This window comes from Schistocerca serialis, chromosome 2, assembly GCF_023864345.2.
Source record: "Schistocerca serialis cubense isolate TAMUIC-IGC-003099 chromosome 2, iqSchSeri2.2, whole genome shotgun sequence".
In the NCBI taxonomy this organism is placed as follows: domain Eukaryota; kingdom Metazoa; phylum Arthropoda; class Insecta; order Orthoptera; family Acrididae; genus Schistocerca; species Schistocerca serialis.
This window is the reverse complement of record NC_064639.1, coordinates 516,149,922-516,164,285: the sequence shown is the minus strand read 5'-3', so window position 1 is coordinate 516,164,285 and position 14,364 is coordinate 516,149,922. Positions and strand designations below refer to the sequence as shown.

At 38.5% G+C, this 14,364-nt stretch overlaps 1 protein-coding gene across 1 annotated transcript in view; it reads right to left on the bottom strand.

Moving 5' to 3' along the window:
• Positions 1-14,364, bottom strand: part of LOC126457482 (alanine--tRNA ligase, cytoplasmic) — a 184,324-nt gene that overhangs the window by 73,977 nt on the left and 95,983 nt on the right. Inside the window, exon 9 of the mRNA XM_050093777.1 lies at positions 5,838-5,970. Within this exon, the coding sequence (XP_049949734.1) occupies positions 5,838-5,970 (133 nt within the window). The remainder of the gene's footprint in view (positions 1-5,837; positions 5,971-14,364) is intronic.

Sequence of the window (14,364 nt, the reverse complement as noted above, 5' to 3'; positions counted from 1 at the left end):
CTACTAGCAGCAATGTAACGTAATTATAACCCATATTTATGTGATGGAAATACTGAATCGAACAATGCACATCTATTTCAGTGGTGGGAAGAAGCACCATATCGGATTTGCTGATGACATAATGACAATAATAATAATAATAATCCCGTGGGGAGGAAATGGGAAACCCTCCCCCATATGGGTGTTACCGAGGAAATCAAATACTTGAGGTGAACCAAATACTAACACAATCCTGAACGGCTGCTCAATCCGTTGAACTCAAAATCCAGATACGTCTGAGAGAAAACTACCGCTACTCTGGTCACCGTCTGTTAGCTCAAAGAGCTCGGCTGAAAATATTTGCTTCCAAGGGCTTCAACACCCTCTGGTCCTGTCCGGTCCTGGAATCACCTAGCCAAACCTATGAAACTCAATCAAACATAAACTGTGCAAGCAAAGTCAACTTTACCCCAGGGAGTACACAACCCGGCTGTCGACAGGCGGCAGTTGGAAATCGGATTCTGCGGAGTCCAGGTTAGCACGGCAGTGAATATTGAAGATCTCTTGTAAATTTCCCTACAAGCAGAAAACGTGCACTTGAAAACTACACGCAGCGCGGGATTAGCCGAGCGGTCTGAGGGGCAGTAGTCAAGGACTGTTCGGCTGGTCCCGGCGGAGGTTCGTGTCCTCCCTCGGGCATGGGTGTGTGTGTGTTTGTCCTTAGGATAATGTAGGTTAAGTAGTGTGTAAGCTTAGGGCCTGATGACCTTAGCAGTTAAGTCCCATAAGATTTCACACACATAAGATATTTTTTTTTATAACTAAACTTCGATACATTGATTCAAGCATGAAAACTAAATAATTTCACAAAAGAAATCGACCAACAAAAAATTCTCATCCTTGCTCTTCACGAACCACGACTAACTGACAGTGAACCTTGCATTACGGAAACCATTGCATCTTCAAGAGCAAAATACAACAAAAGGTAGCGAAAGTCGTACCAATCTTCGGCATTGCTTTTCTCGAACACAGATCTATCATCAACCCTGTCAAAGAAATCACACCCATCAACAATCGACTTATGACTACGCTCATTCAGAGCCCCAGTAAAAAATATACACTCATCAATGCACATGCTCCCACCAACATCGAAAATAAGATAAACACCACAAATGTCGAAAAATTCTGGAACACACTCGAAAATACTATACGCAAACTTCACCAAGATGACGTGAAAATACTAATGGGAGACTTCAACTCTCTATTTGGAACAGAAATAACCTGTAGAAAAACCATTGGTACAAATTCAACATACCGAAACGCTTAGACCAATGGCACACGTCTGACTGACTTTTGCCAACAATTCAACCACAAAAGGACGGCTTCCCATTAGGAAAAAACCAGTTCTCAGGTAATATTCTTGGCTACCAGGTGCAAGCTGCTTTCGTTCACCTTTCGAGACTCGCTGAAAACCAGATTTTTAATTCTTTTGTAGCTGAGCTACAAGCAGGCACATGCAAACTAAATAAGGGAATCGTAAGACAACGCTCGAGCAAAATTCGTCTTGCTACTTACAGTAACCCTTAGTGTCAGAGCGAAAACCTTACGGTACTGCCAATTTCATAATGCCACTTTTGTTTTGTGCAGACACATTTTTTGTTGTTGTGAATACATAATTTTATCTATGAAATTCCACATTTTCATAATACTTGTGAATGATACAGGAAATGAAGTAAATACAGATCTTTTCGAAGTCAAAAGTCGGTAATATCCTACTAATTCGTCTCACAGACACTTAATGCTTTATTAAGATAGACTGCTGTCGTGATGTTTCTGTAGTAAGCTGCATTTAATTTGTATTAGTACAGTGAATATTTTATTTGCATTTTCCATTAGTTTACTAAACGCAACACTAATCATCAAAGAGAAATTAATCAGCAGCTAAATTTTCTTTCACAATATCTGTAATAATGTGACAATGCTACAGTTGTTTACAAATTCTACGCCCATAGAAACCTACTTGTTTTAATGATGTCATTAAACCATGGTAGTCTTAAGAGTATTTTCGTCTAGAAATGAATTGCCTTGACGGTTGATCGATCAAGAGCGGGAAAGGTAATATTTTACGAATATATGACGAGAGGGACAAGTGCTTTAGAGAGGACTTCCCTATCAATACAAGTGTCTGAGAGACGACTTTCCTATCAATCTCTTGGGTGGTTTTCTTTCTCAAATCAACAGAGTGAGTTATCATGCTGTAGCACAGGTGATGTAGTTTTGTTGCTCGACTTTCTTACACTGCGACCGAAAGGTGTCTCAGTTGTTGACAACAAATTCCAGCTGTGTTGCACACACCCCTTGGGGCAGAATTCGTAACCCAAAACACACTTTGAGAGCTATCAGATGTAAAATATTATGTTCACACTACTCTTTGCTCTAGTCTACGTCTTTTGGTGGGGCTCAGCCTTTCATTTGTTCTTAGGAAGTTAATGATAAAGGCATCATAACATGTCGCCAGTAACAGTACTGCATAGGAATGCTCAATGAGCGACCTGATGACGTTCAATAATAGTCACTCCGTTGATTTTTGTTGATCAGAATTAGAGCATGCAGTACTCCTACTTCTGAACTTTGTCTGTTGAATGCAAAGGTCGCATGATGGAAAAATGGTAATCTGTCAAATATATCAGTAGTCGAGACTTCCTCAATGTGGAAAATCATTCATGCCAGAACGATCTTTGTTGAAACAAGAATATCTTTATCTGGCGTATTTTTCCCAAAAGCACTCGCTCCAAACACAGTTCAAATCTTTCTAGCTGCCTCCTCTACATTCACCCCTGTGTTATACCAAAAGTAAACGTTGTGTTGCAGATGTTACACCTTTTTCCACTTGCGACTCAATTTTACAATGCTTAACTGTAGTTCATGATTTTCAAGTATGCAAAATCCAGTGCTTAACTGCAAGATGATAACTAGAACTTCAAATTCGAAAATGGCACTGACAGCATGGCGCCGCCTTCACATGGGTGGCGTCGGATTTCAGGCGGCGGGTGGCGTCTGGCCGGTGGCCGGTAGCCGCTGCAGCGCGAGGAAACGCCCGAGCGTAAGCTGTTATGATCGCGACGCAGCCACGAGCTGTCCTGCGGAATTGTTTCTGGAATACTTATTATTGCGGGTGGGTAGAATGTTAAGGGAATTGCCTTTGATGTTCAATCAGACTCATAACTTTAGACCGAAATGAGGTAAAAAAAAAAACTTGTTGGACTCGAACATGCGACTAAGTTTAGACTGCACGACGATTACCGCAAGACCACGGGCTCATTTCATCCATATCATCTACGAAGTAGACAACACTTCCGCATCTTACAGTGTTGCCAGATTGTGCAGATGGCCGGACTTAGAGTTGTCAGGGGCGGTCAGTTTTATTGGACACCTTATGTGAACGACTCGGACTTAGTCTCTGTGGCGGCCGGCCGGCGGTCAGTTTTTATGTCTAAGACTGTACATTCCTGTATAGGGGAAACATTTTAATTGAAAGTCAGTTGCCCAGTGTCGGCGAATAAATGCATGTCTGAAGGAACATTGAACTGTTCTTCTTAACAACACAGTCACTGCAAAATCATATTTATCCACCAACACTGGGAAAGCTACTTTCAGTTAAAATGGCTTCCCTGTATGGGAATATAAATAACGAATGTACGAGTACATGTTGTAGACACATGGTTAACGACATGTGGAAGTTTGGGCGTGGCCGTGAATCTTGCTCGAATAGCCTAATGATAAGGCAGCCTCTTGTGGTAAGTGGTAAATCCAAGTTTGAGTCCCAGTCTGGCACCAATTTTTGTTTTCGTGATTCCTTTATGCAGCTGATGGTTGTCCAAATTCACAAATACGTATACACTGCATGTAAGACAAAGAATGTCGAGAACCACCTTCAATCAGAGATGCATTCAGTTCGCTGGTGGAAAAGTGCTGTCGCTTTTCAGCAGAACAAACTGGAAAAAAAGGCGATTTTGGAAAAAAAGTTGTTGAACAGTCAAAAAGCTCACAATTGACACTTTTTTCTAAATAGTCAATTCCAAATAACTGAGGCTTCATTTATCTTCACTCATACAGTGTGACAACCTTTTAAATTTGAGAGTCTGATCATTTACAAACAAAAATTCATGCAAATTTCGACAAAAATAGAAGCAAATTTGCCAGTAAGAGATGCTGCAGTTCCCAGTTTATAGTTGCAGACAACTTGTAAAGGAACCAAACTGTATCTACCAGGTTGAAGGTATGAAAGAGAAGCACTAGATGTTGAGGGAGTGGGACAGAATTTTAGGTTATCCCTGATGTTATTTGAACTGTACAATTTGCAAGCAGTAAAGGAAACCAATGCATAATTTGGAAAGGGAGGAAAGAGAATAACTTTGAGGTTTGCCATTGACATTGTAATTTTGTCAGAGATGACCAATTACTTGAAGATCAGTTGAATAGGATGAATAATGTGTTGAAAAGGGTGGTGTAAGTGAATACCAACAAAAGTAAATCAGGTGTAATAGAATTTCAGTTGAATTAAATCAGGTGCGACTGAGGGAATTAGAGTAGGAAATAATACACTAATAGTTGTGATATTTAGCTGATGTAAAGAGGATATAAATGCAGGTTGCCAGTTGCAGGAAAAATATTTCTCAAAAAGAAAAATTTGTTAAAATCAGACATATGTTATGAAAGTAATAAAGAGTACAGGATACAGTACAGGATTTAGATCTGTCCTATCAATTAAATGCAAAAATAAAAGAATATAGTTGTTAATTTTCATGCACCAATAAATGAAGACAACAGCAAAATATTGTCTGTTTATACAATTGGTTACACAATTCAGCAGAACCATTCACAATCATAAAATAGCTAATAGTAAGAGTCCTGAACAATTTAAAGAGAAATTTCCACATAAACCTCATTGTAGGAAAGGCAGATTCAACCTAGGTTTCACTGGAAAATGGTAGCTTACGAAACATTCAACAATTTCTTGAACACTGTTTATCAGTCAGACCCTAAGAAGGTAGGTTACTAGATAACATAAGGAACAACACATTTCAACACAAATTAATACTTCATTTAGTAAGCACAAGAGTAACACATACATTCACCCAACTACAATCACCGATCATTCATTCTGAGAACACAGTTCAAAATGAGCTAATTAACCTGTTGCTACTGCCCACATAAATCTTCCTAAATAACCACTGTGGTAAATATAGAGAATTTCAAGCACATATGAAGGCTTACCAACATTTGTTCTTACCAAAAACTCCTTGTGAAGAGACCACAAAAAGAAGAACATGATGATAGTAGATGATGTGCCCTTCACCGTGCCTCATAAGACAGCTTGAAGAGCACTTATGGCAATATTGGTGTACTAAATGTACTGTCAACGTTAAACCACAAATTTTCTTTATATATACTCAAAACAATATGTCTGCAAATATTTCAAAATAGCTTACATTTTACAGTCATCTACACTGATGCTCATTAAAGTTCAATTAACTTAGAAAGAACAGAATTCTCCATATTGTGTCCCATGATGTCATGGACTACTTACAGAATTAAAGTCCACCACAAAGCTTATTGTAAAAAAAAGAAAAGGAGGTTATAAACTTCAGTAACAACTCAGGCCCTTCCATCCCTTCCGTCTATGAGACATCTGAGGATGACAAATCTAAAGCCATACGTATGGAGATTCGCTGGTATCTGATATAAATAGAAAGTTTTATTTATCCACTAATAATAGAAAAAGATACTTCTATAACAATTGGACCGAGATGAACTGCTTCTGAATTTTCAAATGCAGAATTAAATGGCATTCTTACCTGGGACAACCTTGGAATTGTCAAGTTTGTCCACGGTACGATTCAGTAAGTTCCGACCACGAGACAATGTTTTAAGAAACTGTTCTTCTTCTTCATTAATAATGTCTATTATGCTTTGTGGATCACTTTTTACCTGGGAAAAAATGAAGAATGAACTTTTAGAACACTTCACGTAGTTAATAATCTAATAACAAGTGCACATTAGTGAAGGAATTACTCAGAATGCTGATTTATGTTGAGAAGGGAAGTGGTTGGTCTTTGTAAACACACATAACATGGGGGAGGGTTGGAGGGATTGATTTTAGCGTAATTAAGCCTTTTGAACAGGGATTTCAAGGACAGTAATGCCTGGAAAAATTTCTTACGCACAAAACAATACAAAAAAATTATTAGATCTTTAAAGATTCCAGAACAAATACATGAGTTCCCAATATCATACACACAAGGTACAAAGTATCAACACCGGGTAGTAGCAACACTTTAATGATTATTTACTTCCACTAAATGTCTCCTACTGATGACAGTATGGTATCCCTACAATTCTGATTATTCATGATTTTCTATGCAGCTCTTAGCAACCCCTCATTGTCAAGGCCAGTAAACAGGAAAGCAAGGAAATTTATTCAATGGAGGCAGTGATATTTAAGATGCCTTTAAAAAAAAAAAAACAACAACTCAAATTCTCTCAATAAATACAGGATATAAGGTAGAGGCTGACAGTAAAACCCAGTAAAAAATAAACTGCTTTGAACTAATGCCTACATTTAATGAATACTTCCATTGGGCCAAGAGAAATTTCAATACAACTGAAAAACGTGTAAGCTAAGGACTAACAACAAAATGCCATGAGAGGTGTCAAATGATTTTCTTTGCAGAGTGAATGATCATAATGGGTAACAGAGTGAACGAAACTCTACAAATTTAAACTAAGTACAGAAATATCTGCAGACTTACGCAATGACCAATTGCATCAGTGTTTACCGAGCTACGCAATGTAATTAGTTTTGAGTTAGTTTTAAGTTTTTTCTTTCAGCGATCAGTGCATCGTCCTAGTGCAGAAGGAGAGAATTATGTCGAGAGTAACAGGTACCAAATGAAGAAACGGGCCACACCTCGAGTCAACAATTTAGTTATAAGGATATTTATAATGAAGGTCATAAGGCAAATGAAATATGCATCGTCGCAGTGTCTCTCCTTGACAATTATCAGTACCTGTTTGCTGCAGAGTACACAAACATTTAAGCATGAGATTTTACAAAAACCAGTTAATTTTTTTTATCATTGTCACATGAAAGCTTGAATAATTACATTTCCAGTAATTTGAAAAAGATAAGTCTATGATGGTTAAACATCATGTTTTACACTAACCTACACGTGAATTGAAGTAAACAGCACTAGCACATGTAGAAACAACACGACAATGATTAGTCGGTACACATTATTTCAATGAACCAAAGTTCTTGGCAACTAGTCCATGACTGTACGAGCAACAGTTCCTCATAAATCCTTGAACCACTAGATGAGTATTTCCCTTCTTCCGTCCCAAACAAAGGAAGCGGTGTCAAGTCTAGTCAGGCCAGCAATGCGCAATGTTTTAGACCTATTTCGAATGTTTTTCTCCCTGATCTACCTAAGAAAGAAATGAGCTCCCATAAGTGATAAAAGCCTATCTATAAAATGAAGCAAAAATGTATCGTATGCTTGTATTGTGTCATAAAAATGTTATTTGTAATTAATTTATATATGTGATGCGAACAAAGATAAGTTAAAGGTAACAAACAAACTGTAGTAACAGAACCCAGTTAATGAACATTTTATAATGTTCTAACGTTTAAGAAATTTATGTTTGTAATATAAGCAATGGGTGGAATGTCAGCCATAGGTATAAGATGTCACATTATATATATTGTTGTAACTCAAAACTTATATGAATTTTCATTGGAAACCAAACTCTATATGAAGAAATGAACTTAAAGGCCAAGCAATTTATACTATGTTTTGGATGGCTATATGTGTCTTTCAACAAGCGGACGGTCAGGTGTGGTGAAATGAACATGCTTGTGCAACGAAATAACTTCCAAGTTTCATGGCTCACAACGCTTGACACATTGACAAATGAACTATAGTTGTTCGAGCCGGTACTTATCAACGGATGGTCAGGTACTGTTGCTGTAGCAACCCATTCCACATCAAACGGTCCCTTCCCTACAGCCTAGGTCTCCGTGGCGAACGAATCTGCTCCAGTCCGGAATCGCTGAACCATTACACCAACAACCTGAAAACAGCTTTCACATCCCGCAACTACCCTCCCGACCCGGTACAGAAGCAAATAACCAGAGCCACATCCTCATCTCCTCAAACCCAGAACCTCCCACAGAAGAACCCCAAAAGTGCCCCACTTGTTACAGAATACTTTCCGGGACTGGATCAAACTCTGAATGTGGCTCTCCAGCAGGAATACGACTTCCTCAAATCCTGCCCTGAAATGAGATCCATCCTTCATGAAATTCTCCCCACTCCACCAAGAGTGTCTTTCCGCCATCCACCTAACCTTCGTAACCTCTTAGTTCATCCCTATGAAATCCCCAAACCACCTTCCCTACCCTATGGCTCCTACCCTTGTAACCGCCCCCGGTGTAAAACCTGTCCCATGCACCCTCCCACCACCACCTACTCCAGTCCTGTAACCCAGAAGGTGTACACGATCAAAGGCAGAGCCACGTGTGAAAGCACCCACGTGATTTACCAACTGACCTGCCTACACTGTGAAGCTTTCTATGTGGGAATGACCAGCAACAAACTGTCCATTCGCATGAATGGACACAGGCAGACAGTGTTTGTTGGTAATGAGGATCACCCTGTGGCTAAACATGCCTTGGTGCACGGCCAGCACATCTTGGCACAGTGTTACACCGTCGGGTTATCTGGATACTTCCCACTAACACCAACTTATCCGAACTCCGGAGATGGGAACTTGCTCTTCAATATATCCTCTCTTCCCGTTATCCACCAGGCCTCAATCTCTGCTAATTTCAAGTTGCCGCCGCTCATACCTCGCCTGTCTTTCAACAACATCTTTGCCTCTGTACTTCTGCCTCGACTGACATCTCTGCCCAAACTCTTTGCCTTTACAAATGTCTGCTTGTTTCTGTGTGTGTGTGTGTGTGTGTGTGTGTGTGTGTGTGTGTGTGTGTGTGTGTGTGGGCGCGCGCGCGCGCGCGTGCGTGCGTGCGAGAGAGAGTGTATACCTGTCCTTTTTTCCCCCTAAGGTAAGTCTTTCCGCTCCCGGGATTGGAATGACTCCTTACCCTCTCCCTTAAAACCCACATCCTGTCATCTTTCCCTCTCCTTCCCTCTTTCCTGATGAAGCAACCGTTTGTTGCGAAAGCTTGAATTTTGTGTGTATGTTTGTGTGTCTATCGACCTGCCAGCACTTTCGTTTGGTAAGTCACATCATCTTTGTTTTTAGATATATTATTTATTTATTTTTATTACAACATAACTACCTTGGGGAATCCTATTCTCCTGAAAATAGCAATCAAAAAGGCATCACCAACATGGTATTGGAAGTACCAGTTCTTCAAGAAGGATTGGATAAGAAGAGGCAGAGTCGAGCGGAGGGTCTGAATCAGAGGCTCAGATGGTTCTGTGACCTTGTAGGCTACAGATTCCTTGACCTGCACCATAGGGTGGCTGAGTTTTTAGATTAGAGGATCTTGGGCAAACACAAAAAGTGTTTCCAATTTCAAAGGGTTCAGGTTGAACACAGGAAGAACATAGATCTAGCAACCATCGATATAACAGTTGTAAAATGTCGGAGCTGTGGTGGTAAAGTACCAGAGCTCCAAGCGCTAATAGGAAGCACTGATACTCAAATCTTTATAGGCACTGAAAGCTGGCTAAAGCCAGAGAAAAGTTAAGCCAAAATTTTTGCGAATGACCTAATGGTTTTCAGAAAGGATAGGCTAAACACAGTTGGTAGTGGTTGTAATGACACATTCCTATGCAGAGACATACAATATCTTAAAAGCTGCGCCGAAGATAAATTGAGAGGCATGTATATCATAATCTTTGTAAAGTTCACATTGGATTCTCTTTTGTTTGATACTCCAAGGAGCTAAGGGACACTTTCGATTGTTGCCTTGTGGAGGATGGACGTGATTTTTGGACTGTGCGGAAAGGCAGCCATATGGTTGGTAATTATGGTTTGTGCGACGAGCACAGCAAGTCTTATTGTGTTGTGAATAAAAAAATAGTGAAAAGTATCGAAGTGTTACGAAAATTATTTATAGCGATGTAGCATAGTATTCCTTGGTTTCCACCGTCTTCGTGAAGTGAACCGATGCCGATTCATGATGGTACACACGGTCAGCAAAGAGAAGAACATCGATGGCGACTAATGAATTAATATTGTGGCAGAAGGACTAATTCTACGTCCAAGGTGAGAACTCTGATTAAATCAACAATGACATGGAATTTAAAATGTAAAATGTTTTTTATTTATTTCACCACATGGTACATTTATTGCTGTTAGAAGTAGTTTATCTTGCAGCGAAATTGAAGTAGGTAGTTCCTGTCACTTACTATGGGTAGAGGCCATTCTTGGCAATCAGAATAAAATAAGAATTGCATCCTTTTACTGACCTCCCAACTCAGATGAAACAATTGCTGAAAGGATCAGAGAGAACTTAAGTCTAATTTCAAACTCGTACCAGACTCACAATTTTAGTGGGTGGTGGCTTCAACTTACAATGATATGCTGCAAAATATGTTTCATTCCAGAGATACACATAAAACATCATCTGAAATTATGCTAAGCACATTCTCCGATTATTATTTCGAGCATTAAATTTATGAGCTCACTCAGGTAGTAAACAGTTCTGAGAACGCACTTGACCTCTTAGCCACAAATAATTTTGAGCAAATAACGAGCATCAAAATGGCTAAGTGATTAATGAACTCATGGTTATCATAGCAAGACTGAATATTTTAACCTCCAGGTTCTACAAAAATAAACAAAAAATATACTTATTTAAATAAAAAGATAAAAATTGACCACATGACTTTCTGAGATACTATTTCCACACCTTCCAAATTAACACTGCAAGAGTAGACGAGATGTGACTTTTATTCAAAGAAATAATATCAACCACAACTGAAAGATTTGTATCAAATAAATAAACAAACGACAGAGTTGACCCCCCTTGGTACATGAAACGGTAAGAACACTGTTGCATAAACAAAAAAAAACATGCAAAATTTAAACAAACATGAAATCTCCAAGATTGCTGATCTTTTAGAGAAGCACAAAAATTAGCGCAGACTTCAACATATGCTTGTAATAGTTTCCACAACGAAACTTTGTCTCAAAATGTGGTGGAAAATTCAAAGAGATTCTGGTTGTATGTAAAATATGCTAGTGCCCAGAAATACTGCCAATATGAGTAACTTAGAAGTAGATATCCCGGAGTAGTGAAGTAACTTAAATAATTTAATAAAAGCAAGCCTTCTGGTCTGGATTGTATACTAATTGACTGGAAAGCTGCACAGGTCACGCCAATATTCAAGAAAAGCACTAGTAGTAGTCCACTAAATTAACAGGCCCACACATTAACGTCAATATGCAACAGGATTGTGGAACATATATTGTGGTGAACATTATGAATTACCTCGAAGAGAACAGTCTATTGATACACAGTCAACACGGATTTAGAAAACATTGTTCTTGTAAAACACAACTAGCTCTTTACTTGTGCGAAGTGCTGAGTGCTATTGACAAGTGATTTCAAATTGATTCTGTATATCTAGATTTCCAGAAAGCTTTTGACACTGTACCTCACAAGCGGCTTTTAGTCAAATTGCATGCTTATGGAATATCATCTCAGTTATGTGACTGGATTTGTGATTTCCTGTCAGAGGGGTCACAATTCAAAGTAACTGATGGAAAGTCATTGAGTAAAACAAAAGTACATATGGATATATAACTGTTCTCGAAAGAACAGGTACCATTGATGACCGTGCGGCTTCTCTAGAATACATGATAATTAATTGAAACCCTCAGCTGCTGACAGGTGCTGTTGACATACCTCGATGGGAACAGCCGAAAATGTGTGCCCCAACTGGGACTCGAACCCAGGATCTCCTGCTGACATTGCAGACACTCTATCTGAGCCACCGAGGACACAGATGAATAGCGCAACTGCAGGGACTTATCCCTTGCATGCTTCCCATGAGACCCACACCATTCACAATCTACATACGTAATGTTCCTAACAGATATTTGTCCATCCACTCATTACTTGCGCACACTATGGTGACGATTCCCGTAAGAGTTCAAGCAACCTGTGCGCATTCGCACAGATGAAGGTCACTGGCCGGGTAGACATTTAACTATATATGAAGATAGTAACTGTTCTCGAAAGAACAGATACCATTGAATTATTATTATTATTATTATTATTATTATCTTCTTTCCTTTCTCAGACCTTAGGTCTGGTTAAAACTGGAAAGTGACGCGGACCTTGATCAAGCGTGACTTCCTTTTAACTGTACGGTATATGTTACATTGCATTTAGGAACTTTCGGGTAATTGAACATGTATCAATAATTACAGATTTCTGTAGTTGTATATATAAGTTTGGATGTAGCTGTATTGCGTTGATGTACTGGTGGATATTGTGTGGTATGACTCCTGTAGTTGATAGTATAATTGGTATAATGTCAACTTTATCCTGATGCCACATGTCCTTGACTTCCTCAGCCAGTTGGATGTATTTTTCAATTTTTTCTCCTGTTTTCTTTTGTATATTTGTTGTATTGGGTATGGATATTTCGATTAGCTGTGTTAATTTCTTCTTTTTATTAGTGAGTATGATGTCAGGTTTGTTATGTGGTGTTGTTTTATCTGTTATAATGGTTCTGTTCCAGTATAATTTGTATTCATAATTCTCCAGTACACTTTGTGGTGCATACTTATATGTGGGAATGTGTTGTTTTATAGGTTTATGTTGTAAGGCAAGCTGTTGATGTATTATTTTTGCTACATTGTCATGTCTTCTGGGATATTCTGTATTTGCTAGTATTGTACATCCGCTTGTGATGTGATCTACTGTTTCAATTTGTTGTTTGCAAAGTCTGCATTTATCTGTTGTGGTATTGGGATCTTTAATATGGTTGCTGTAATATCTGGTGTTTATTGTTTGATCCTGTATTGCAATCATGAATCCTTCCGTCTCACTGTATATATTGCCTTTTCTTAACCATGTGTTGGATGCGTCTTGATCAATGTGTGGCTGTGTTAGATAATACGGGTGCTTGCCATGTAGTGTTTTCTTTTTCCAATTTATTTTCTTCGTGTCTGTTGATGTTATGTGATCTAAAGGGTTGTAGAAGTGGTTATGAAATTGCAGTGGTGTAGCTGAAGTATTTATATGAGTGGTTGCTTTGTGTATTTTGCTAGTTTCTGCTCGTTCTATAAAGAACTTTTTAAATTGACTACCTGTCCATAATGTAGGTTTTTTTATGTCGATAAATCCCCTTCCTCCTTCCTTTCTGCTTAATGTGAATCTTTCTGTTGCTGAATGTATGTGATGTATTCTATATTTGTGGCATTGTGATCGTGTAAGTGTATTGAGCGCTTCTAGGTCTGTGTTACTCCATTTCACTACTCCAAATGAGTAGGTCAATATTGGTATAGCATAAGTATTTATAGCTTTTGTCTTGTTTCTTGCTGTCAATTCTGTTTTCAGTATTTTTGTTAGTCTTTGTCTATATTTTTTTTTAGTTCTTCTTTAATATTTGTATTATCTATTCCTATTTTCTGTCTGTATCCTAGATATTTATAGGCATCGGTTTTTTCCATCGCTTCTATGCAGTCGCTGTGGTTATCCAGTATGTAATCTTCTTGTTTAGTGTGTTTTCCCTTGACTATGCTATTTTTCTTACATTTGTTTGTTCCAAAAGCCATATTTATATCATTGCTGAATACTTCTGTTATCTTTAGTAATTGGTTGAGTTGTTGATTTGTTGCTGCCAGTAGTTTTAGATCATCCATGTATAGCAAATGTGTGATTTTGTGTGGGTATGTTCCAGTAATATTGTATCCATAATTTGTATTATTTAGCATGTTGGATAGTGGGTTCAGGGCAAGGCAGAACCAGAAAGGACTTAATGAGTCTCCTTGGTATATTCCACGCTTAATCTGTATTGTCTGTGATGTGATATTATTTGAATTTGTTTGGATATTAAGTGTGGTTTTCCAATTTTTCATTACTATGTTTAGGAACTGTATCAATTTAGGATCCACTTTGTATATTTCCAATATTTGTAGTAACCATGAGTGGGGTACACTATCAAAAGCTTTTTGGTAATCAATGTATGCGTAGTGTAGCGACCTTTGTTTAGTTTTAGCTTGATATGTCACCTCTGCATCTATTATCAGTTGCTTTTTACATCCTCGTGCTCCTTTGCAGCAGCCTTTTTGTTCTTCATTTATAATTTTGTTCTGTGTTGTATGTGTCATTAATTT